Here is a 23,254-nt window from a genome sequence, read left to right on the forward strand (position 1 = left end):
TATCAACCGTTCAACCATTGCAGGCACAATGAAACTCACAGCCGAAGAGCATGAGGAGGAAGGGGAGGGGCTTGACGGGAAACAAAAGCTTCGGTTAAGCCAGAGCTCGAACATCTTTAACCATAGATCAACGCTCCTTCAAGCAATGCATGTATGCTTTGAATAATGCAGCATGTGGACAATTATCTCTTTGTAAATATCATCTGCTCTTTCTTAATTTCTTTTGCTGCTTTATCAATACTTCCATTTCCATGACGTCAGGTCAGTATCAACGCTGTGCCGTAGAGCAGTTGTACTCCCAGGCGATTGCTAGAAAGTGTCCTAGGCACAAATCCTGTTACTGCACGAGGGACGTCTCGTCGTGGTCTGGTTACCCCGTCCTTATCATTCGTGAAGTATTTGGCAGCAAGTTCGTACCTCCCAAACATGATTTCTATTGGCAATACAAGCTGTCCGGCTGGCAGAGACGGCGGTTATATCACGGTCCCGCCGTGCGATCTGCCTGGAGCGCACGAATGGTGGTTCGGCATGTTTGCCATCACGTGTAGACATGTAAACGCTCTGCCAGGTCCATGCTGCGACCGGGCGTTTGGTTCTTACTAGTACTGCTCCTATATCGAATGACGACTGCGCTGAAGAACCGCCTGACGCGGACGCCAAAGTGCTGTCCGCTACACTCGTCGCGACATGCACGTGCCGTGTCTGTTTTCCAAGTGCTTCTATTGTCCTCCGAACACCCTGCGACCGCTGGAAAGATACTTTGGTTGTAATACGTCTTGATGAGGGCGGAGGGGGAACTCATGTTTAGTACATTGTAAATTAGTGTCAAGACAACAAGAAGGTTACCATCATCATCTTCGTTGACCCATCTTCTGTTTTATCCGTCACGGTACCGTTCTTCGTGAGTCCAGACATACCTTTGCGTACAAGTTGGAACAATAATCCCAGACCGCCAGGTGAAAATTGAGTACCATGCTGGTCACACAGAATGCACGCGGGAAACGTAAATTCGAACCATCCTCAGGTCAAGATTCCAGGAAGAGGCTTCATAAGTGTGTCAAGGTACGACCTGATGAGGATGTCCATCGGCGGATGATATTCACGAGACTATCTGATGCACAGACCACTATACCGCCGGTACCGGTGGCGCCTTTGGCACCTTTACTATCGGTTACGGTCTATTCGTGACGAGCCTCCATTTCGTGAGTCACACTTTTGGGCATGGAAACGTGATGGCTTGTCACATGGTGTAACGGTATGTCACGAAATTCACCGCGAAAAAGCGTGACTCACGAAATGACGGTCCATCACGAATAGATCGTAAGGGATAGTATCACCTCCTTCCATGGCACCCACGGCAAAGCCTTTGAAAGGTCATAAGAGATTCGATGCTGATCTTTGCGAGCGAAACACAACCTGCCTCTCTGAACTTGATAGGGCTATGCGATCTGTACAATGTATCTGCTTCAGGGCCTCCGATAATAAACCCCACTAACTGCAGTGTTCTTGTGATTTAGAGCAGGCTGGTAGAATCTAGAAATCAGACAAGAATAATCCTGTGTTCCGATGAAGAGGAGAAACCAATACTCGGGGAGCAGATGAACGAGATGCGTGACGGGATACTGAACCTCAGTCCCAGTACGATACACGGAGAAGAGCAACGAGCTCTTATTGCCTCGGCCTGTGGATTCACAAGAATACAACGTCATTTCAACCAATGATTTTTGCGATGCAAGGTCATCTCGATTCCACTATTCCAATTACATCAGTGGTCATCAGCGCCCGGGGACCCCCATTTAACGATTCGAGTTGGTCCGTCATGCCATGACTGCACTCTGCGGCTAGCTAGGACGGACATTGTGGAGCCACGAGTGCCGACGAAGCCGGCTCCATTCGACTGAATGACAGCGTCGATGAACACCGGATACCTGGCAACAGAAACAGCTTCTAGCATCAAAATGAAAAGATGAAATTTAATCGGCTCACCACTTTCCGTAGATCTCCTCCGTCCGCTCTGTCGCATAATCTACCCACGTCCAGCCTAACGCCCTAACCTTTGACCACCATTCCGGGTCACTCTCGTCACTCGTCATGATAACCTGTGTAACCTCGATCCCTTTTCGTGTGCGAAGGTCCTCTTGCGCTTCGGACACCCTGCGCGCAATAACAGACAATGAGGCAAAGCACTGATCCAAAGGAATATCATGACATTGATCGCCGAAGTCACCATGCCGTATGTGTATGGATATATACTATCCAAAGTTAGATCTGTAGATCAACCTGCACCCGAAACTTCCACTTACGGGAGGTGTTGGTTCATCTACTGGCACTTTCATGGCGCGCCGGGCGTGCGCATCGGCAAGCCTCTCTATGCTTGCAGTCCATCGCATGTGTTGGCCTACAAATCTCCATGCAGGAGAATAATCCAATTCCCATTCCCATGTATGATGGGCGCCTACGTAGTAAAGGTAATCAAAGCATAGTACCTGATCGTCCGGGGGAAGGGAGACCTGATGCTGAGGAGAAGGATGATTCGTCGATTGCAGGTTGTTCGAGCGAGCTTCCGGAAACCCAAGTGTTGCAAGGGACCAAAAGGACGCATGATCGTCTTCTATGCCAGGAGGTGTCAGCTTGATCCAATCTGGGGTTCGCGTCCACGAGATATCTGTGAGGAATATGTAGTTAATCGCCGTCTACGGATGTTCAAAGTTATCTCACCGAGCTTGAGCCGGCTCAGGGTGGGACTTCCCCGTGGATAGGGATCCCCCTTATTCTTTCGAACGGTTTCCCAAACACTCCAACAACCAAGATCATCGAGAACCTGACTTTCCGAGTCCTTTACTTCGTGCCATTCAAGTAAGGGAATCCCTATGGCTTGGCTAAGTCGAGGGACGTCAATCACTTCCCCAAAAGGAAATGGAGGTTCACTTTTGTCGATATGAGAAGAGAGGAACTTCGGGATTATGGGTATGCGTTCTGTTATGAGTGCCAGGTAAATCAAATTTCCCTAGTCTCTGTGAGGAAGCGGGACAACGTCGTCGGAAGTCAATGACTTACATAGGTAATCACGTCATTCGCTAACAAGTAACTGTGATTAGTAGTGCGAGTGGTAGTTGGCTGGAGTTGACGCACTCCATCCCGATGAAGTCCACGATGTAATGTACTTCGTGTCGTTACGAAGGTTATCTGAAATCATTAGTGTGAGATTTGAGGGACGTTTTCACTGATTGACATTAACTGACCTCGAAAGCGTTGGGTGGGTGGGCCTTGTACATATGACGGCGAGCTGAAGGTAGGAGAATATGTAGGCGCATCCTGCTTGTCCAGATGGCTCAAGGGCTGGAGAATGAGAGCTCCAAAGCTGAGTAAGGAGACGCCTACGAGAGTTACGCAGATCGTCCTAAGAGACGACTTTCTGCCATTAGCCGGTGATTGGTTGGCACGGAACATGGGAATAAATAGATTCTGTAGGTCGTCGTATGCGTCCTTTCTTGGGCTCTCTCCTAGCAGGCACTCGTCTGGTCGTAGAAGAGGCCTTCCCCGACACCTACAAAGTGTGCAGGAGGGTTCTTGTGGTATCCAAAAGGCTGGTTCTCTATGTACTAAGTACTTATTAGCATCAAAACCTAGGCACATTATGTAAATGCCACGCATTGTGGAAATATATTTGCACTAACATGATCATGGCCGCTACCAAGCGCCTGATTATTTTCTGTGCAGAGTCTATATCATAAACCTCGTCGTGTATCGGTATTCACCAGTATCCAACCTATCTTGTCGGCTTTCACCTTTGAGCCCAGCCAACGTTGCTCCCTGCCTTCCCCTTGGTTTCTTAATAGTTTTTAAGACCAGTTAAGCGCCACGTTATTTTTTTGGGGGATTTCCCCGAAGGTCGTTCTTGACCGCATGGATCGTTTTGAAGTTTGAAATTTCTTTTCCAAATACGTTTCTTTTAGTCCGATCACACCGCACCGGCGCATACCGATCAGTTATCGTAAGGTAGAGGGCGTTTACGAACAGGGCGAAACTTTTTCCTCATGTTTTAGTTCACAAGCACGCGGTCGCTCGGTTTGTGGTAATATTACACCAGTCTGAACACATGAGAATACTCGCCGATCGTTGACCCGCCGCCATCTTCGCACACAAGTCCGCAGATGCTTGCAACGCACAGGATTTGTCGTACTTGTCCATGATAACTTCAACCAGCTGTATCTTGCGTGCACTCGCAAATTCGTCATCATTGAGAAGCATGTCAAGCTCTGACTTGTTCTGGACTGAATACGACTTTGACATCTTACCGTCAATATCGCCGAGAGTGGTGATGAGGGAAGTCCATTTCCTATGAGAACACTTGAGTAAAGCACGAAGGAAGAGAGCAACGGCTATCTGACCAGTCTACGATGTCGTTGTACTTCCTGAAATAGTTCGTAAGCAGTCATGTAAAGTAATGTGCTTTAGTCATCCCTCGCCTGTCTAAGCCATGCAAGTGCCTCTCGATGTTGTAGCCCTCGTTATTCAGTACGAAGATGATTGGCGTCAACTTATGATGCTGTAAGGATTGCATACCCTCTACGCACCGATCACGCTTCAAAGCGAAGAGCCTTACTCTTCGCATCCGAGTTACGTGGATACATTCCCTTATATCTCTTTCTCGTTATCTTACCTACTGCTCACTATCCCTTTCTTTGACCGAGTATTTTCACCTCACCATATGCTCTTCACGCCGATTCCGGCCTAGTCAACCATTCGAAAACGTATATAAATCATTCATGTACTCGCGTATCTACTAGCGAAATCCAGCGAATTCTACACTAGATTCCCCGCTCCAAGCACGACCGAAAGCCTCATAGAAAGTATCAGCCTTATACGTCTTCCGATTCCTCTCGATTACCTCCTCGCACGTCTCTTATCTACTCGTTTCGCTCCAATTCCCCTTCGAACTCACTACTAGCCTTACAATGCGTCATGGTTGAAATCTCTTGCACAGTCAGTTGTCTTACGCATGAAAAAAATCAGGTTAAATTCAGAATGGTTGACGGACCACGCACATGCTACCATCGCCAGTGAATAAGATGGTGCGCCCAAGACATTTGTCGCGGGCTGTGAGAGCTGCACCGAGTATGCTAGCTAAAGTGATTTCCATCAGATGCAGCTTCGGTACAAAAAACCTACTGGTTGCCCAGCCAATGCTTCCATATCAGATCTGGCTAACAAAAACGGACTGGTCGGGCATTGGGACATCCATAATCCCAAAGTTTGAAGTCCCTAGACGCAACATTCGCTCTAAGTTTTGGAAGTCTTCATATGGTTTCCCACTCACCAGTCTCAGCGACAATGGCTTCCGGAAGGATTTGCCCACCCGGGCCAGAAATAAGCATGCGAAATCTTGTCGTCACTCTCCTTTGGGACATCTAGCTTATAGTGCGGAACAGGAATTTGTGATGCGCCTTCTTGATATTTTCTCAGACTTTCCGTGAGCTTCGGGAGGAGCAACTTCATCCCTATACCCGGGAATTGTGCATAGCGAACAAGTGTGTGGTCAGAGTGCAACTGCGAAAACAACCTAAGCATCACGAACCTGGATGTCACAGAAAGTTACCTCGATGGTGTGCGTCGCCGGAATACGGTACGTGAACATTCCCGTGTTGACGTCTGATTTCAATGCGCCAATCGAGAGGATAAGCTTTGCGTTTTCGACCTTCTCCTTGATGGACGGATGCGTGGTCGGTCCGATGTAGATCTATAGCAGGTGTCAGAACGGTTTTAAACGAAGGTCAGGATGAAAACTTACACCGCCGTATCATTCATATTCCTCGCTCACCGCCGTCTTACCCATCGGCGCTGTATATACAGGGAATTGTGTCTTGACGAGAAGGTCGTTGACTTCCTGGCGCACGTCGTGACGAATAGCGCAAGCATCCACGAGGAGGACGATGTCTTGTTTAGCATCATCCACGAGCTCCATGATCTCGTCGAGAACATAGTTCTCAACGCTTAGTCATTAGGAGGAGGCGTCCGCGAGAGCTCGGCCTCTAAACCTTTTGCAGGGATTTTTTCGGTAGTAAGGTCTATCGGCAGTGCGACGTGAACAGGGCGAGCCTGCGGGATATTCACTGTTTGAAGGGAGGAAGGTGGATAATCAACACTTACACGAACAATACACTCCGTGGGGATTCGATCAATTTCTGCCGCAGGTTATGTTTTATTCATAAAACAAGGAGATGTGCATACCTCCCGTTACCAAGCGTGTGATGAAGCATAGGCTTATTCTTCAACTGAGTAGTGCTAGGCACTCCAACGATATGAAGGACAGGGACCATTTCAAAGAACGCTGAGTAGTCTGCGAGTTATCATGTGCGAGAACGACTATGAATAACATTACCGTCTGCAATGCCGTTTATTGCGCTTAGTTCACCGACGCCGAACCTAATTCAAAGTATTGAGATCGCAGTTAAATGATGGGTTGCTCGAAAACAATTCCCCTCGCGGTGGGCTCCAAATTTGTAAGGCTGTCAGTGAGTTCGAAGGGGAAATGTAATGAAACGAAGCGGAAACGAGACGAGTGCAAAGGTAATTGAGACGTATAGCAAAACGTATAGGACGGAGAGTGTCTGTGAGGCTTTCGGTCGAGCTTGGAGCGGGGAATCAGCGTCTGGGATTCTGCTGCTGAATCTAAGTGTACATGAGCTGTATATATACGTTTTCGAACGAGAAACTAAACCAGAACGAGTGTAGGTATCATGCGGCGAGGTGAAAATACTCGGTGGAGGATGGGAATCGTGAAGTACATGCACAAGGTAAAATAACGAGATAGAATGGAGAGGGAATGACGTCGACGCGTGGTACGTCGATCGTCTTCATTTTGGAGCTTGGTCGGAGCTTAGAGGATAAACAATCCTTATAGCAGGATGCAGAGAGATGGCGGCATTCACGGGCACTAGGATTGGAGAAAAAAGCAGAGGATCCTGTGCACAAAGACCGCGAGCTCGACAAGTAGGACAACGAAGAGATGTAATTAGGACAATAAAGACGATACATGAAAAAATATTCGTGCCTTTCTCCGATATGGTTTGCGGGGTCCAACCTTTACTAAATAACGTCAGTCGAATGGTAATATGCTTTCTGAAAGATAGAGAGCCGATCTATTTCGGAATGGTAACAGGTCACACATCACTCGCTCATTCTCCTAGTACTGCAAGGCTATCATTCGACCTTCTCGCCCACTGGCAAACAAAGTTTCCTAGTTTCGGTACCTGGCTCCATTTGCCGATATAATGATCATGCATAGAAGATACATGTACATGTTCATCTCCTGGTTGAGACACATCGTCAAGACGGCCGCAATGCGATCCTACAGGTGTCTCATCTCTGTTCTTCCTGCGACTGATCCGACACTGTCAATTCGTTAGTGGACAAGAGAGCCCTTTTCGGGAGCGAGTTTTAGCATTGAGCTCTCAGCCAAGCAACCAAGGCAGGCTGACGGCTTCTGTGACCCTCGCAGTGCCATTGCGAGTTGAAGCGCCTAAAGGGTATCGAAGCTGGAACGAAAATTCAGGCCCAGGTTCCAACTCCCGAGCTTCACGAAGGGTCGGATGGCGTAGCTCAAAATACACAGTTTGCTCCATCGATCCCTATGCCCGAGCCCAGCATCTGCAACCTCGTTGGTGTGCCCACGCCACCACCTCCTGCGGTGCCAGGAACGTGCTTTGATATCACTCTTACTCCCATTGTACCAGAACCACAGGTCAGGCGATATGATAGGAATGTGCCAGTGTACGCAAAAATTACTTCGTTCCAGTAAGTTACCGTTCTAATCCATACCCGCAGTAAAGACGATTTTGCAGTGTTTAAAGTTAAAAAAGGTCCTTTGGACTGTTCAGAGTAAGCATGCTGGGGAGAGCCAGCGATGAGATTGAAATGGTCTCGTAGGGAGCTTGCCACGGTAGAGGGATGGGAGCCGCTGACGCACCCAGAAGGGGCTTTGTTTTTCTATCACCCATATAAAGTGCGTCATGCTACCACCCGCTCATACATCACTTTACTAATATTGGGCACCAGAGGGTTTTTACTGATGCTGATGTTCGAAACTCTGAAACTGCTGTCAAAATAGACAAGGCTGTCGAGAAGGCGCGCGAAGAAGCGCGCAATGCAGGCATCTCCTTGGATCGATCCGTGGAGCTAGGGTTAGAATTCATGGAGGAGGATGACAAAGAGATGTGGGGCTACTACTTTGCCGATCACGACAGACGCGTCATTTTCTGGTTCGAAGACTATGATTCCGAATCTAACTGGTTGATGAATGGTGTTCGAGGCGTAGAACGCAAAAGCCACGTCAGTGAGTTCTTTAATATATTCGATTTGACCTTCTGTGATACTAGCATGGCTCCCAGGGTATGCACTAGAAACACAGTACTGGTTCGTCTTATCTCTAGAAGTACGCATGTTGCCCCACTTGACCAAAGTAAAAGCGCTCACACTTTTCTACAGCCCTGTTTTACCTCCACGAGTTACATGTCATGATATTGACAGGAGACACATCGAACTATTTCCAAACAAACGCCTCCTTCCAGAAGACGTTGTCGTGGAACTAAAAGAAATTGTGATGCATGCTCATGCAGGTGAGTAAAGACTAACAAGCGTTTCACGCCCCGCAATATTGACTCGTGATAGAAAATATCACTTCCGAAACATGCCTAGCGCCTTTTTCATCGGACGAGGTTACAAGTATGCTTGGCCTTATGGATTCTCTCATGAGTAAATCATTTTCTGATGCGGGGGGTCGCCGTTGATATTCTTCTCAGACAGTACTAACAAGGAGCGTGAGCACTCCGTGTGGATCATCGGTATGTCTGATCATGGAAGGTCTGTCGATTGCTTCTGATTGCTGATTTCAGCTCGATGCATGAGACTTTTCTGTGAGCACAGGCCAGTTTCTGCGCACCCGGTTTCCTGATTGTTGTGGTAGGCAATGCCAAGTTCGTAAATTTTTGTGGACAACCAGGCGCTCGACTTAACGTAGACCAATCGTTATACGACGGAGGATCAGGATCCAACACTCGCTGGAAAAAGATCCTTCTTTACGTCATGAATGTTATTCTGTTTGGATCCCCTGATGCTAAGAGCAAGGCTGTTCACAGGGTATGGGTCGATGACACCATGGTTCAGCCGCGATGGCAGAACTTTATCAATGGGCTCACAACTGAATGGAGTGGATACACAATATATGTGAGTTGTACTTCGTTTCAGATTGTCATGCGATCGGTGACCATCTTAGTCTACTGTGATGCTTGCTGTTGATATCAGCTTTCTCGCAGTCTCATCTGTCCAGGCTCAAACACCTGCGATCCTTCTAGCATATCTGTCTACCCTCAGCGCCTTAGGCTCGTTAGTGGTCTCACTGATCTTGGCTGGACAAGTTAATGACAACCGGCGAGGCTGCGCTGAAGACGCGGTAAGTTTCTTTTCCAATTGTTTGAACCTGTATTCTTTACGTCCACAGGCGTCTTTCATGGTCAAAATATCTCGTTCTATGCTCGGCCTTGAGAGCCTCGCTCTCAGTGCTCAGTCTGCCATTTGCACTTCTGATTTGGGGGTGCGTTTCCGGTCGATCATTGACACGGGTCGATGAGCTCAATCTGTGACAGAATGGCGTTCTTTGCTGCTGGATTGTTCATCGTGATTCTCCGCACTTCTGGCATTGTCACTCGGGTGATTGTATATTTGATTTGGGCCCCGATATTCTTTCTAGCGACATGGCCCATACTAGCTGCCAATGATATTCACATCTCTCGCCTGTGGTACTGGATTACCGACCACATTTCTCGCCTACGTCACTGGATTATAGAACGTACGATCACCACTTCTTATGTTTAATTCGTGTAGTCTGTCATTACATGCAGGGAACTGTCTGTAGTGCGTACGATTGTATCGAGTGTTTGGGAAGGACACGCCGTGAAGAATGTGTCCAAGCCCCACCACATTGATCAACTCCGCCGGCAACTAAGAATTGTGCTGTGAGCCACAGCACCAACACGAAAGCAGAAACATGACTCACCCTCATGTCATGTCAGCTCATCGGTATCTTAGGTGTACATGCCGCACAACCCATAAGGCGACTATTACATTGTAGGGTCATACGGGACCTGGCAGGGAGGTCCTCGAATAAGGTGGTTAATCAACTAGCGCATATAACAAAAAAAGTAGCACGGGCTACGCAGGACATGATAACACATGCTGACACGGCACCACCACCTATATACAAGTTAAATTGATGCAGAACATGCTGGCACATATTGACGTGGCACCACCACAAACCGCCATGATGTCAAACACAAGGTTCGATATAATCGAAGTCGAAGTCCGTGCTGTATGCTGTTGTAAGGCGCGTAGTGAGTTCGAAGGGGAATTGGAGCGAAACGAAGTGAGTAGATGACGAGTGCAACAGTAATCTAGACGAGTCGGTAAACGTATAAGGCGGGGACTTTCTGTGAGGCTTCTCGGTCGTTCTTGGAGCGGGGAATCTAGGATAGAATTCGCTTGCTTTCTCTATTGGTATGAATGTACATGCGCGGTATATATACGTTTTCGAATGGTTAACTAGGCCGGAATCGGCATGAAGAGCATATGGTGAGGTGAAAATACTCGGTCCAAGAAAGGGATTGTGAAGTGTGAGCACAAGGTAAGATCGTAAAAGGAAATGAAAATGGAAGTTTGTAACTCGGATGCGAAGAGTAACGGAGTCACGTCGTCTTCGCTTTGAAGCGTGATCGGTTTGTAGAGGATATGCAATCCTTACACTGTTGCATTAAATATTGGCATCCGAAGGGAACCAAGGAGTTGCGATAAATTGGTGCGGAAGTTCCGTAATTACTAGTATGCATGATAAAAATGTGACACCAGGTGGAATTTTCGGAATGCGTATAGTGGGTTGGAGTGTTAAGTAGCACAACTCACCAGCAGGCTCAGAACCCTAGTTGGATAGTACCACTACCAGCCCGCAGCGAGCCTATCACCGTTTCGCCATGTCACCAAAGGGGTATGGGTATCAAGGACGATATGAGGGAGGGGTCTACGCATGCTGCACCAGAAGAGACCCAATTCGAAGATAGACAGGCTGGATTTTGGAAGAAACATGTGGAATAATGTAGCGCCCTGTAGAATATTTGCCACAACCATCAATAAACCAACACTAGGATAACACATCATGATGAGATGCACTTAAATTAAGACGACTTGAACCCACAGGTGCCCAACTTCCTCGACTCCGAACCAAACGCCCCCTGTCTCGCTGATGAAGTATCATCTGTGTAAGTTAGTCTGCACGGTGTTTCTCGTGAGTAATACTCTAACCTGTAAAGCTGACCACTCGCTTGCCGGCACACAAAGATCTCCTGTGAATTTTCGGATAAGGTCGGAACAACACTTGCAAACGTAGTCCCGAAGCAATCTTGTGGGTCGTGATTGAGCTCCTGTAAAAAGGCATCTTCGTGAGCAAATTGTGCGGTTCGAATAGGACAGGCGGGTCGACTTACCAAATCGTCTTTGCCCTTGACAGATAACCTGTCGGAATTCAAAGATTCCGGCAAGCTTCTCCGACATACATAATTCACGATCCGGTTGAGACACCAAGCGCCGACTATGTCTTCTGTCCCCAGCAAGAAGCAAAAAACGCCAAAAGTCGCGCCATGCCAGATGATGCGAGGTCATACCGACACGGTAAATGGTGTTGTGCACCTGCCGGGTGGCGGGCGGCGCATCATCACAAGTTCAAGGAACGGCCCACTTCGACTATGAGACATATAAAATGGTGCACAAATAGGGGAAGACTGGAGAGATGAGGTGTAGAATGCAACAGTGCAAATAGGATTATCTCCAAACTGCAACACCGTTGCAAGTAGAAGTGAATATAGGAAAGTGAGGGTGTGGGACGTCGAGACTGGGAAGCTCATCACCGAGTGGACAGCGCACTGTGTTGGAATGCAGATGGTGTAAGGATTACCAATCGTCTATCGCCGGAAACGGCCGAATCAACGCTTACCGCTACCACAACCATCCTCACCGGCGCCGTCAACCTGCAAGCCCCGTCTCAACTCCACCGCCAATTCCTCGCCACCACTCGACCCTCTTTTCATCACCGTCGCCCTAATCGCAACCCAACCGTCCAGAATCTATCAACAAACCCTTAGCGACTCGTTATTTTGTCAAATACCATACCCAACCATGCCGCCACTTACCCAAACTCTCGTACTTTCCTTCTCGCCAGTTTACTCTACCCTGTCAAGCGCGACGCCACTCCCTTCAGCGTCCGTCTTCACCTAATCGATTCGTTATAGCCGTAGCCGAGGACCCTTAGCACTCGAGGTAACTGTCACTATGAAATCGGACAGTCGTATCGTCTCAACTTGATTCTTGATATGTAAGTTGAGTGTAGGTTCTCATGCGCCTTGTACTTACTACTTCGTACAGCTGGTTTGACGTGCGCTTACAACAGTCTCGTGGGTTGTAAAGTTGCTATCGTGGGCTCATCGTACAGTTGTCACATATGCACCACCACCCAATCGTACGTTACATATCTCCAGTATCATCCAAAGCGTTCAGGCCTTTTATTCTATGGTCTCCTCACACACAAAGATGCTCATGACTAGAGAGCATAACATACCCCCTCATACTCGATTGACCTGAATATCTGGCGGGTTTCGGCGAGGCACGACTTCTTGGCTAGTCAAGTTAATGACAACCGGCGAGGCTGCGCTGAAGACGCGGTAAGTTTCTTTTCCAATTGTTTGACCTGTATTCTTTACGTCCACAGGCGTCTTTCACGGTCAAAATATCACGTTCTTTACTTAGCCTCGAAAGCCTCGCTCTCAAGCTCAGTCTGCCGCTTGCACTTCTGATTTTGGGGTGCGTTTCTGGTTAGATATTGACACGGGTCGATGGGCTCAATCTGTGACAGAATGGCGTTCTTTGCTGCTGCATTATTGACCGTGATTCTCCGCACTTCTTGTATTGTCACCCAGGTATTTCATACGGTTTGGGCCCCAATATTCCTTCTAGCGACATGGCCCATCTTGGCTGCCAATGATATTCACATCTCTCGCCTGTGGTACTGGATCATAGAACGTACGGCCACCGCCTCATTCACGTAGTCTGATTTACAATTGTATTTAGGAAGAACAAGCCGTGAAGAATGTGTTCAAGCGAAACAACCCTGATCAACTCCGCCAGAAACTAAGAACTGCGCTGTGAGCCACAGCACCGACACGAAAGCAGAAACATGACTCACCCTCGTGTCATATCAACTCGTCGGTATCTCAGGTCCACACCACGGTCCGGAGGACTATTACATTTTAGGGTAAAAGGGGGTTGAATATTGGATGCAAAGCAAACTACTTCGAGTACTCACAGCCAAAATACAGTCTCGAGAGCAGCAATCACGATCCGAGTGGCAAGGCGAGAACTCAGCAGAACAGCCTCGCCCGCCGAGAACAGCTGGTGTGGCATTAACAGACATAGATGCTGTCAAAGCAGCAACGACGACGAGGAAGGAGAAACGCATTGGTTGTGTGAGGTAATACGGGATCTGGCAGGGAGGTCCCCGAATGACTCTGAAGTGAAGGAAGGTAGTTAACTAGCGCATATGAATAGTGCGGGCAAAGTTAAATTGACGCGACACCACTACCTATAATGCAGGTGAAATGGATGCGGGATTATGCAGAACATGCAGGCACAATGTTGACGCGGCACCACCATAAACCGCCACCATGTCAACGTGTGCCAGCATGTACCGCGCTATTATATGCGCTAGTTAATTACCTTCATCTTCAAATATCATCCAAAGTGATAACAAAGCCGTTTGGATCCGACGCACGATGTTCGATATAAATCGGAGTCGAAGTCCGTGCTGTATGCTGTTGCATTATTGGCATCCGAAGGGAACCAGGTGTCGTAATATGGAAGATTCAAGAGTCGCAGGACACATAATGGGTAAGTATTTGTGTACAAGTTGAAAGAGAGCATGGTGCAATGTAGGGACGCGTCGTAGATGGACGCGCTTGATCGTATTATATCTCACGAGTCACGTGCTCAGAAATTTAGAATGGTGCATGTTTTTGGTCGGAATTTCCCTTCACGGGCATTTCTTGTTCAAAGGACTACCTAGATGTCTTCTACGTAGCGAAAAAACCCCTTCATAGCATGCATCCAGCGATATCAGGCCTGAGGGTAGTCTAGCACACCATGACTGACAACAGCCCACAGGAAGCTCACAGTTCAATTAAGTAATAACTCCACAGTCGTAGTCTGTCGAATTCAAGAATTGAACCTGATGATCTTGTTGAACAAGATCATCAGGTTCGATTCGGCAGCCTAAGTCACTTGGGCTGCCAGTAATGGAGTGCCATTTTTATTTATTTTTATGTCCAATTTATGTTCTATTGAGAGTAAACTCTATAAAGGACAATACAGTCTAGTCTACGGGACCCCAGTCTCCCAAATGCATCTCCAGATTGATGAATGCCCTAGTGTGAGGTGTGCCCCCACCAGTCCGCTATTCCCGCTAGCCACTTTTAGACGTGCAATCTGAATTAAGATGAGATGGCTTTATACGAGTGTGTTAGGAAGCCCGCGCGGGCATAATGGCTTGCTAGCTTGAAGGATCCTGTTGATTACCGCACGATGCTAACTGAGAACCGGATTAGATGAATTCCATATAGGCGAGTAAGAGAGGGAGGGTGTGTTGAGGAATTATGAGTGATTGCAGGATTTGGAGTTGGTGAATATGATATGAGGATTGGATTATAAAGTCTAGAATACATGGCGCGTCAGTTTGTATGGGTGGGTGGCATGGATACTTCACCGAATGTAGACTTCAGGCGTTTGGTAGCGTTTATAGAGTGCCACTGATCTTCACATTCCAGCTCATTGAGGTTCGGACATGAGATTGTAATCATTAGCGCACGTAGTCATCAGGAATCACATACAATTGGTGTGGAAGGTTCGAAATTATTGGACATGTATGATGAACGTGTGGTGTCAGGTGGGGTTTCGCATTGTGTATAGTGGGCTGGACTGTTAAGTAACACAACTCACCAACAGGCCGGGAACCACAGTTGGATAGTACCGCTACAGGCCCTCACCGTTTCGCCGTGTCACCAAGGGGGTATGGATATCAAGGGCAATAAGAAAGGGGTCTACACCACCTGCAAACATGCTGAGAGTCTGAATGTCAAAGACCAAATTTGAAGATGGACAAGTGGGAAGAAACGTGTGAAGTGGAGAGGAATAATGCGGCACCCAGTGGAATGTTTGTCACAACAATTAATGTAGTGCCTCACATATACATGATATAGGAAGATGCACAGTGACGTAGCGCCAATCGCGGACATGAGCGCTTCCTCTACACAGCAATAAACCTGTGAAAGAAACACTAAGATAACACATCAGGATGGGACGCACCTAAATTAAGACGACTCAAACCCACGGGTGCCCAACTTCCTCGATTCCAAACCAAACGCACACTGTCTCAAGTTGCAGTCCGACGTCCATCCCTGGCACCAAGATTGATACTCTAAGCTGTAAAGCTGACCACTCGCTTACTGGCGACTTTTGAAAGATTTCTTGTGAAATTTCGGATAAGGCCGGAACAACACTTGCAAACATAGTCCCGAAGCAATCTTGTGGGTGACGATTAAGCTCCCGTAAGAAGGCATCTTCGTGAGCAACTCGTGAATGAAGACAGGCCCATCGACTCCCGAACAATCTTTACCCTTGCCAGATATCCTGTTCTAATTCCGGCAAAGGTCTCTGACATACACAATCCACGATCTAGCTGAGACACCAAGTGCCAACCATGTCTCTCGCCCCCAGCAAGAAGCAACAAACGCCAGAGGTCATACCGCGCCAGACGATTAGAGGTCATACCGACTGGGTAAATGGTGTAGTATGTCTGCCTGCAGGACGACGCATCATCACGAGTTCAAGCGACGGGTCACTTCGACTATGGGACCTAGAAAGTGGCGCACAGATAGGAGAGGACTGGAAAGATGAGGGGAGAAGGCAATAATGTGGGAATAGCATTGTCTCCAAACGGTAACATTATTGGAAATGGAAGTGATGATGGGAAAGTGAGGTTGTGGGACGTCGAAACGGGCAAGGTCATTGCCAAATGGACAGGACACATGCGTGTGTGGTCAGTGTGCTGGAGTGCAGATGGTGAACGAGTGGCGTGCGCATCTAGCCTGGAAGGCGGGACGGTGAGAGTGTGGGATATCGAGAGCAGAAGAACGGTCCTGACAATCAAGACCGGACACGAGTCTGTGTGGCAGGTGATCAACTCGCCCGACTCAACAATAATTGCGACGGGCGGCTACAACGAGAATTCAGTAAAAATCTGGGATGCTATGACAGGCGAGTTGCTCGACACACTCAAACACGATGAAGAAGTTATCAGGTTGGCATGGACGTCGGATAACAAGAAACTTATCTCCAGTTCATTGGGTGGCTCAATTAGGATCTTTGATACAACCAGTTGGGAGCAGATCGCCATTCTTGAGGGTCACTCATACTCGGTCATCAGCATTTCTTTGTTTCGGAACAACTGCCTCCTTGCGAGCGCATCTGAGGATAACACAGCACGGCTGTGGAATCTCGACACGAACCTCCCAGTTGGACCACCCCTCCCCCACAAAAATCATGCGAGATGTGCAGCCTTTTCCGTTGACGGAACACGGCTAGTCACTGGTAGTGATGACGGAAATGCGTACGTGTGGGACATCTATGCGATCCTAAAAGAAGCTGGCCTGGAAGAACTACTATCTATTCCCGATGTGAGCGTAAATCTCTTTAATTCAGACTACGCTAATCTCTCACCGCAGGTCCCAGTTGGAAAGTCGTCAAAGAACGTACGTGACATGTTTCTCGACCTTGTCAATAATTCATCTCAACCTTCTAGACTGATGCTACGCAACGTCCAGCTCAACTCAAGGATGCTCGTCGACTACCGCCAGGCTTTTTCGATAGTGTGCGAGACGGTATTCACGTGCGTTGTCAGCATTTTTTTTGACCCATTTTCCTTTTGACTTGTGTGCTTTCAGTCCTCCGCAACGCGCAATACCCATCCCCGTTCCTCTACCGGCCACGCTCTCACTCTGTCATCCTCTTCGGCGAATCCACACACGCTCTTCGGTCGCCTTTTGTCGCTCTTCCGCCACTCTCACTCCAATACTGGTGAAGCAACCGAACTCCAGCAACGCCCCGCACGCACTCTCTTTTCTCCTCGTGGTCGTCATGTTGTTGATATTTCTGCAGTACGAGACAAACGGGTTCGTCTTCCTTCCAGCGCATTTCCAATCAACGTGGTTCAGTGATTTCTCTCTAGGCATTGGTTGTTGCTCCGCGTCGTGACCAGGCGAAACGACCACAGCAGCAGCAAAGCAAATCACAAGGCCGAGCCCAGGCGTCGTCATCGCAATCTCAGCCTGTTGTCGCCTCGACATCCGCAACATCTCATACTCCAGATTCGAGTACTACCACGCCTGGCCCGACAGGCACGCAGTCACGACCCGTCCCATTGTGGGCCCGTTTCGTGTTGTTTCTGTGCTGCGCATCTCCTCCGCACACGAATGGTCATTAATGCAGGCGCACATCTAGTATTTCATCTTTGCCTTAGTTCCGTTTTATTGATACCTCATTGTCAATGTCTTTCCCTCGTTGTCAATAAGTATACAACATATTCCTTCAAGTTCAAAAAAAACATGTATCCTACATAGCAACATACAGTCAAGCATCCCCTCATGTCGTCCCAACGCAAACAGCTAGTGCCACCTCTTTGATAACGATGTCTATCTCTTCCACGGCCTCGTCCCCTTGTGCAAGGTTTGTCTTGAAATCGTGCAACGGGGAGGTCGAGCCGATCGCACAGCCCGGCACACGACCAGGGTCCGCCTCGGGCGACATTGGGTGCTCTGTTTTTCCAGCAGGGGCTCTGGTCGAATTCTTTTTTCGTCTCGGACTCTGAACATAGCTGCGCGCAAGCGTGTGTCATGCTAACGATAGTACGCACGGTGGGCAGTTAATCGTGGTTGGGAGAACAACAACATTCAGCTAAGTAATACTTGTTTGTGACATTTTGAACTCGCCGGACAGTCGTATCGTCTCTCAAGATTCCTGCACTCGCACACGAATTAAACTAGTATAGCTGTATGTGTTGAGAGCTAGAGAACAACGCTGTATCGTGTGTCTACGACATGGCGGGAGGCGACAAGGAGAGGATGGTCTACGACGTAGGTATATGTACGTAATCGGAACTATCCGAACAATGAACGATGACGAAGGGTGGAATGCCAAACTCTAACACACCCCCTCGACCAAGACATCGTGAGGAAGATAATAAGTGCGTGAAGTTGACAAAACATGACTGGCGTGAATAAACTACGAAACAGCGAGAAAGTGAACAACACCTAGGCAACTTCTCCAATGGGACTCTATGCATGGTTGCCAGCTCGTCTATATGCGATAGAATGGCCCTGCTATGGTCCCTCAGCGGTACTTCGTGTGCATATAGGCAACAGTCACCCCCGCGACTGCGAGTACACGAGCTCCAGCAGTTACACGCGCCGAGGATCTTAGTATGATAGCCGTGGAATGATGTAGTAGTATTGACAAGGTGATACACCCCCTCGAACGAGCTCGCGTGCGGTTCAGCGATAACTCGGAGACAGCATGAGTGTGGACGAGATAATACACCCCCTCGAACAAGCTCGCGTGCGGTACAGCGATAGCCCGGAGACAGCGGGGTGCAGTGAATATGATGATGGTGCGTGACGACGGTATGACCAACCGGATGAAGCGTTTTTGCACATGCATCGAGATAGAGACGCCGTCACGATTTAGCGTGATTGGGCAATGAGCTCGGCATTGAATGGCAGTGAGACGCAGATGATGGTGGGCATGATGAGGCAGGCGTGAAAGCCCAGACGTGTGCACGCGCACATCAAGATGAGCGAACCTCAATGAAGAGGTCGCAGAAGGATGCCCGGGTCGTCCGAAATACGGCGGGCGTCGCGCGTCTAGATAAGATAAAGACAAGCACGTGGGAGTCGAGTCGTGAGCGAAGTCTCGAGCTTGCGGTATGTGACAGCTATAGGTGCGTGTCAGGGCTCATAACCTGTAGAAACTAGACACTGTTAATACCTCAGTCTCGGTGGAACGGACTGTATTAAGTACCTAGACACTGTTAATACTAATATAAATATGCGTTAGTGTCTAGTCGTAGTAGCGGGATAATGAAAGAGAACGTACCCTCAGTCTCGGTGGAACGGACTGAGGGAAAAGGCGATACAAAGGGAAACGAATATATATACGAGTCTGGTTGGAATTCCTATCAATTGTACTCCGCCTGACGCGTCGCGTCGTATCACGTGCACTTGTGCATCAACAGTATGCATTATATGATCTAAGCATACAGCCTTCGAAGTTAGCTGTACAACTATACGTCTCAGGGCCTACGATTCACTCTAATCCACCTAGTACTGCAATGGTTCAGATTGTGCGAGGAGTTCGTGCGAGTACCATCTAGCTGGAACCACGTAGTTGCAATGTTTGTTTATTTTGGTGAGCTTCTCAATTGACTCTCAAGTGCTATTCTAGGATTTTGACTTCGATTATCCTCGGAAATTTGCAGTACTTGATGCTACCCGACGTCCAGCCAACCTCAGGGATGCCCGTCGACTACCACCAGGCTTTTTCGATGACGTGCGTCGTCACCATTTGTAACCAATCTTTGTTCTGATCTATTTACGTTCAGTCCTCTGCAATGCGCACTCGTTCCTCGGCTCACAACCGCTCTTTCGTATCCTCTTCGACGAATCCGCATATGCTCCTCGGTCGCTTTTCATCGTTCTTTCATCGCTCTCACTCCGGTATTGGTGAAGCAACTGAACTCTAGCAACGCCCCAGGCTTTCACCTCGCGGCCCTCATGTCGTTGAAGTTCCTGCAGTGCGGGACAAACGGGTACGTCTTTCTTCTGGTGTATTTACAATCAACGTGGTTCAACGATTTCTGTCCAAGCATTGTTTGTTGCTTCGCGTCGTGACCAGGCGAAACGAACACAGCAGCAGCAGAGCCAATCACAAGGCCAAGCCCAGGCGTCGTTATCGCAATCTCAGCCTGTTGCTGCCTCGACGTCCACGACGCCTGGTCGCTGATGCAGCACTTGGTCAACTATTCCATACTTGCTTTAGTTTTGTATTGTTACCTCATTATCGACGTGTCTTTCTCTGGTCGTCAACAAGTATACAACATCTTCTTTCAAGTTCAAATGCATGCTACATGAACATTATACAATCAAGCTCCTTGTTCCACCTCGATGCGAACAGCCCTAACACCATCTCTTTGATGATGATGTCTATATCTTCCACAGGCTTCGGACAATCGTGTCGTCTCTCCAGATTCTCGAACTCACGTACGAACCAGTTCTCCTCAGGTTCTTTATATTCAAGTTGAGTGGGTCCTGCAGCGCATCATACTCACTACTTAGTATACCGTACACGTGCGCACGCTCAACACAAAATTCTTGTGTTGCTATCATGGACTCGTAAGTAGGTCGATCAATGACGAAGTGCTCACATGTGCACCTGGCACCACCACCCGCGGATCGTATTTGTATTCCATATCTCCAGTCCGCAACTCGTCATACAAAGCGTTCAGGCCTGTCAATATACGTTGTCGCCGCACACGCAAAGATGCCCAGTACTAGAGAGCGTGCCATACCAGGTCGTACCCCATCGACTCGATTAACCGAAGTGTCTTGCGGCTTTCGGGCGCTATCACCGTGACCCGTCCAGCGAATTGAGCCGCTGAGATCAAGAACCATCATTCGATTTGCATTCTATATGAGTAGTATTGAATACGTGGTAGGATATCTATCTCGGGGCTCGTAAAATGCACCAGTGTTAATCCTACGATATAAACACAAGCATCGGCAGGGCACAAGTTGCGGATGGAAAGCAGAGCCTCAGGTAAAGTCACATACTCAAAAAAGAGCTGAAGCGGAACAACCCCCAGTGAGGCTCGCAATTGATTGCGTGGTCTCAGAACGATTCTTCACCTGCGTGGAAAGTGTGATCAGATTCAAAAGCCAAGTCTCCTCACTGTAGGAGCGAACCAGAATGCTACTGGTACGCCTATACAGTATGGGTTCTCGTGTAAATGGTACACGATGGCGTGTTGATTGAGCAGCCGCAGGACGGCAACGGATACCTCGAGCGCCGGAGTATTGGAAGAAGGGGGAAGGTTGATGGAACAACATCGCACCACCCACCTTCAGTATTGTCAATATTAGAGGAAAATATTGATTAGGGTTTGTTGCCTCCACGGCGAGCTAATAGTCCACTTGTTCAGTGAAATAACGGTTCCTTAGCCGTTCCACTGGAAGTAAATCAAGAACCATCACGAAGGCAAATCCTATTCTGTAGGACATTGATACTCTTGTCTTAGGTCTGTCTGAGGGACCACATGACAAGGAAAGCACACATGGTGCTCTGGGCATGATTCTGCACGATTCTTGACCCGCAGGGAACACTGATCAAAATTCCAAATTTTCGCACTGTATCAACGAACTAGAACACTTGAATACCAGTGTTACTGGTTCGCCGAGACAGTGTGGGCTCATACAAATGATACACAGGGCGCACTGATTTAGCAGCCGCAGAACGACCATGGATACCTCGAGAACTGAAGGATCCAAAGATGGAGGAAGGGTGATGGAACAGCCATGTCGTAAAGGGGGGACTGGTATTGAGGGCACGTACTTAAGGGACCACGTCAGAGCAGGGCAGTATTCGAGATACAGTATGCGCTGACGGCATATTGTACTGCTTGCAAACAACCAAGGAGTTGACAACATCGAGGAGGCTGAAGAAAGCATGTGAACCAGAGAGCCAGTACGGCATTCTGTGAAGCGGTTGTCATTACCATCGCCATATTACATATAGGAAGATCCGTCGGAGACCTGAGCGCTTCGTCTACACAGCAATTGACCTGTGAAGCGAATGAGGACAACGCATGGGACGCACCTTAAAAGACGACATGAACGAAGGGGTACCTAACATCCTCGATTTCGAACTAAACGTCTCAGCCGCTTACTAGTCATCTGTGATTGGAAGTGCGTGAGTCAGTCCTGATAAGTGTGTCTCGTAAGTCATACTCTAAGCTCTAAAACTGAACTGCTCACTTATCGCCGACCTTTAATAAGTACCCGCAAAATTCTCTTGTGAATTCTCGAATAACGCTGGAGCTAATACCTGCATACATAGTTCCGAAGCCATCTTGTGGGTCAGGATCGAGTTCCTGTGCATTTTCGTGGGCAACTCGTACAGTTCCAATTGAAGTCAAAGAGGATAGGCCTGTCGACTCACCGATAATCTTTGACCTTGCCAGATATTGTACAACCTGTTCTAATTCAAAGAATCCTGGCAGGCTTCTTTCGCATACATATTCCGTGATTTGCCACCCAAAGGTCCAACCATGTCATCCCTGACCAAGAGGCCACAAACCCCATGGGTCGTGCCCCACCAGACGATGCGAGGTCATACCGACTGGGTACAAAGTGTTGTGCACCTGCCTGACGGGCGACGCATCATCACAAGTTCAAAGGACGGCTCACTACGACTATGGGATCTAGTGAGTGGCGTACAGATAGGAGAGAACTGGAGAGATGAGGGGGAGAAGACAGAAGTGTGGGGTATAGCATTGTCTCCAAACGGCCATACCGTTGCAAGCGGAAGTGAAGATGGAAAAGTGAGGTTGTGGGACGTCGAGAAGGGGAAGGTCATTGCCAAATGGACAGGGCACAATCGTTGGGTGAAGTCCGTGTGCTGGAGTGCAGATGGTGAACGAGTCTTGAGCGCATGCTACGACGGGATAACAAGAATCTGGGACGTCGAGAGTGGTAAAACCGTTCTAACAATCAAGACTGGGCACATGTGGCTGAACGCGGTGATGTAAGACGAATCAAAAATTGTGACGGGCGGCGGATACAGCGAGACTGCAGTGAAAATCTGGGATTCCAAGTCAGGCGACCTCCTCGCCACACTCAAACACGATCAACAAGTTTTGAGTTTCGCATGGACGTCAAATGGAAAGAAGCTTATTTCTGGGTCACGTGGCTCAATTAGGATCTTCGACACAGCCACTTGGCAGCAGATCGCTATCTTGGAGGGTCACATATTTCATGGGTTGTTGTCATGGACTCGTCAT

At 48.3% G+C, this 23,254-nt stretch overlaps 8 protein-coding genes across 8 annotated transcripts; 3 read left to right on the top strand and 5 right to left on the bottom strand.

Annotated features, from left to right (window-relative positions):
* Positions 1 to 1,554: 1,554 nt before the first annotated feature.
* EDB91DRAFT_1275488 (uncharacterized protein) lies at positions 1,555 to 3,459 on the bottom strand. The gene is made up of 7 exons (XM_041324648.1): positions 3,243 to 3,459; positions 3,133 to 3,186; positions 3,058 to 3,077; positions 2,719 to 3,007; positions 2,304 to 2,665; positions 1,987 to 2,252; positions 1,555 to 1,928 (listed from the first exon to the last, which is right to left on the bottom strand). Exons 1-7 carry the CDS (start codon positions 3,448 to 3,450, stop codon positions 1,766 to 1,768), a joined length of 1,362 nt encoding a protein of 453 aa, XP_041178411.1. The 5' UTR covers positions 3,451 to 3,459; the 3' UTR covers positions 1,555 to 1,765.
* A 658-nt stretch (positions 3,460 to 4,117) lies between these two features.
* EDB91DRAFT_1126915 (uncharacterized protein) lies at positions 4,118 to 4,293 on the bottom strand (the record flags this gene model as incomplete). The annotated part of the gene is made up of 1 exon (XM_041318459.1): positions 4,118 to 4,293. A coding segment is annotated over one exon (176 nt), but the record flags the coding sequence as incomplete, so codon positions are not given.
* Positions 4,294 to 5,185: 892 nt separating this feature from the next.
* EDB91DRAFT_1126916 (uncharacterized protein) lies at positions 5,186 to 5,695 on the bottom strand. The gene is made up of 3 exons (XM_041318460.1): positions 5,600 to 5,695; positions 5,321 to 5,550; positions 5,186 to 5,265 (listed from the first exon to the last, which is right to left on the bottom strand). The coding sequence occupies exons 1-2, from the start codon at positions 5,636 to 5,638 to the stop codon at positions 5,326 to 5,328; spliced, it is 264 nt and encodes an 87-aa protein (XP_041178413.1). The 5' UTR covers positions 5,639 to 5,695; the 3' UTR covers positions 5,186 to 5,265; positions 5,321 to 5,325.
* Positions 5,696 to 7,461: 1,766 nt separating this feature from the next.
* Positions 7,462 to 10,038, top strand: EDB91DRAFT_242914 (uncharacterized protein). The gene is made up of 13 exons (XM_041326579.1): positions 7,462 to 7,773; positions 7,828 to 7,881; positions 7,930 to 8,005; positions 8,059 to 8,335; positions 8,391 to 8,415; positions 8,530 to 8,618; positions 8,671 to 8,754; positions 8,802 to 8,843; positions 8,895 to 8,915; positions 8,966 to 9,225; positions 9,275 to 9,451; positions 9,500 to 9,592; positions 9,645 to 10,038. Exons 1-13 carry the CDS (start codon positions 7,634 to 7,636, stop codon positions 9,774 to 9,776), a joined length of 1,470 nt encoding a protein of 489 aa, XP_041178414.1. The 5' UTR covers positions 7,462 to 7,633; the 3' UTR covers positions 9,777 to 10,038.
* An 894-nt stretch (positions 10,039 to 10,932) lies between these two features.
* Positions 10,933 to 11,455, bottom strand: EDB91DRAFT_1126933 (uncharacterized protein). The gene is given in 2 exon segments (XM_041318461.1): positions 10,933 to 11,024; positions 11,041 to 11,455. The coding sequence occupies 2 exon segments, from the start codon at positions 11,203 to 11,205 to the stop codon at positions 10,962 to 10,964; spliced, it is 228 nt and encodes a 75-aa protein (XP_041178415.1). The 5' UTR covers positions 11,206 to 11,455; the 3' UTR covers positions 10,933 to 10,961.
* Positions 11,456 to 12,864: 1,409 nt separating this feature from the next.
* Positions 12,865 to 13,606, bottom strand: EDB91DRAFT_1126937 (uncharacterized protein). Its single transcript, XM_041318462.1, has 3 exons — positions 13,168 to 13,606; positions 12,953 to 13,119; positions 12,865 to 12,900 (listed from the first exon to the last, which is right to left on the bottom strand). The coding sequence occupies exon 1, from the start codon at positions 13,553 to 13,555 to the stop codon at positions 13,340 to 13,342; it is 216 nt and encodes a 71-aa protein (XP_041178416.1). The 5' UTR covers positions 13,556 to 13,606; the 3' UTR covers positions 12,865 to 12,900; positions 12,953 to 13,119; positions 13,168 to 13,339.
* EDB91DRAFT_1126938 (uncharacterized protein) lies at positions 12,911 to 13,606 on the top strand. Its single transcript, XM_041318463.1, has 2 exons — positions 12,911 to 13,119; positions 13,168 to 13,606. The coding sequence occupies exons 1-2, from the start codon at positions 12,933 to 12,935 to the stop codon at positions 13,209 to 13,211; spliced, it is 231 nt and encodes a 76-aa protein (XP_041178417.1). The 5' UTR covers positions 12,911 to 12,932; the 3' UTR covers positions 13,212 to 13,606.
* A 1,988-nt stretch (positions 13,607 to 15,594) lies between these two features.
* EDB91DRAFT_1126953 (WD40-repeat-containing domain protein) lies at positions 15,595 to 17,836 on the top strand. The gene is made up of 5 exons (XM_041318464.1): positions 15,595 to 16,823; positions 16,872 to 16,898; positions 16,949 to 17,035; positions 17,091 to 17,318; positions 17,375 to 17,836. Exons 1-5 carry the CDS (start codon positions 16,041 to 16,043, stop codon positions 17,627 to 17,629), a joined length of 1,380 nt encoding a protein of 459 aa, XP_041178418.1. The 5' UTR covers positions 15,595 to 16,040; the 3' UTR covers positions 17,630 to 17,836.
* The last annotated feature ends 5,418 nt before the right edge of the window (positions 17,837 to 23,254 follow it).

Source organism: Suillus paluster, assembly GCF_016628075.1.
Source record: "Suillus paluster strain FC165 chromosome Unknown EDB91scaffold_19, whole genome shotgun sequence".
NCBI classification, from domain to species: domain Eukaryota; kingdom Fungi; phylum Basidiomycota; class Agaricomycetes; order Boletales; family Suillaceae; genus Suillus; species Suillus paluster.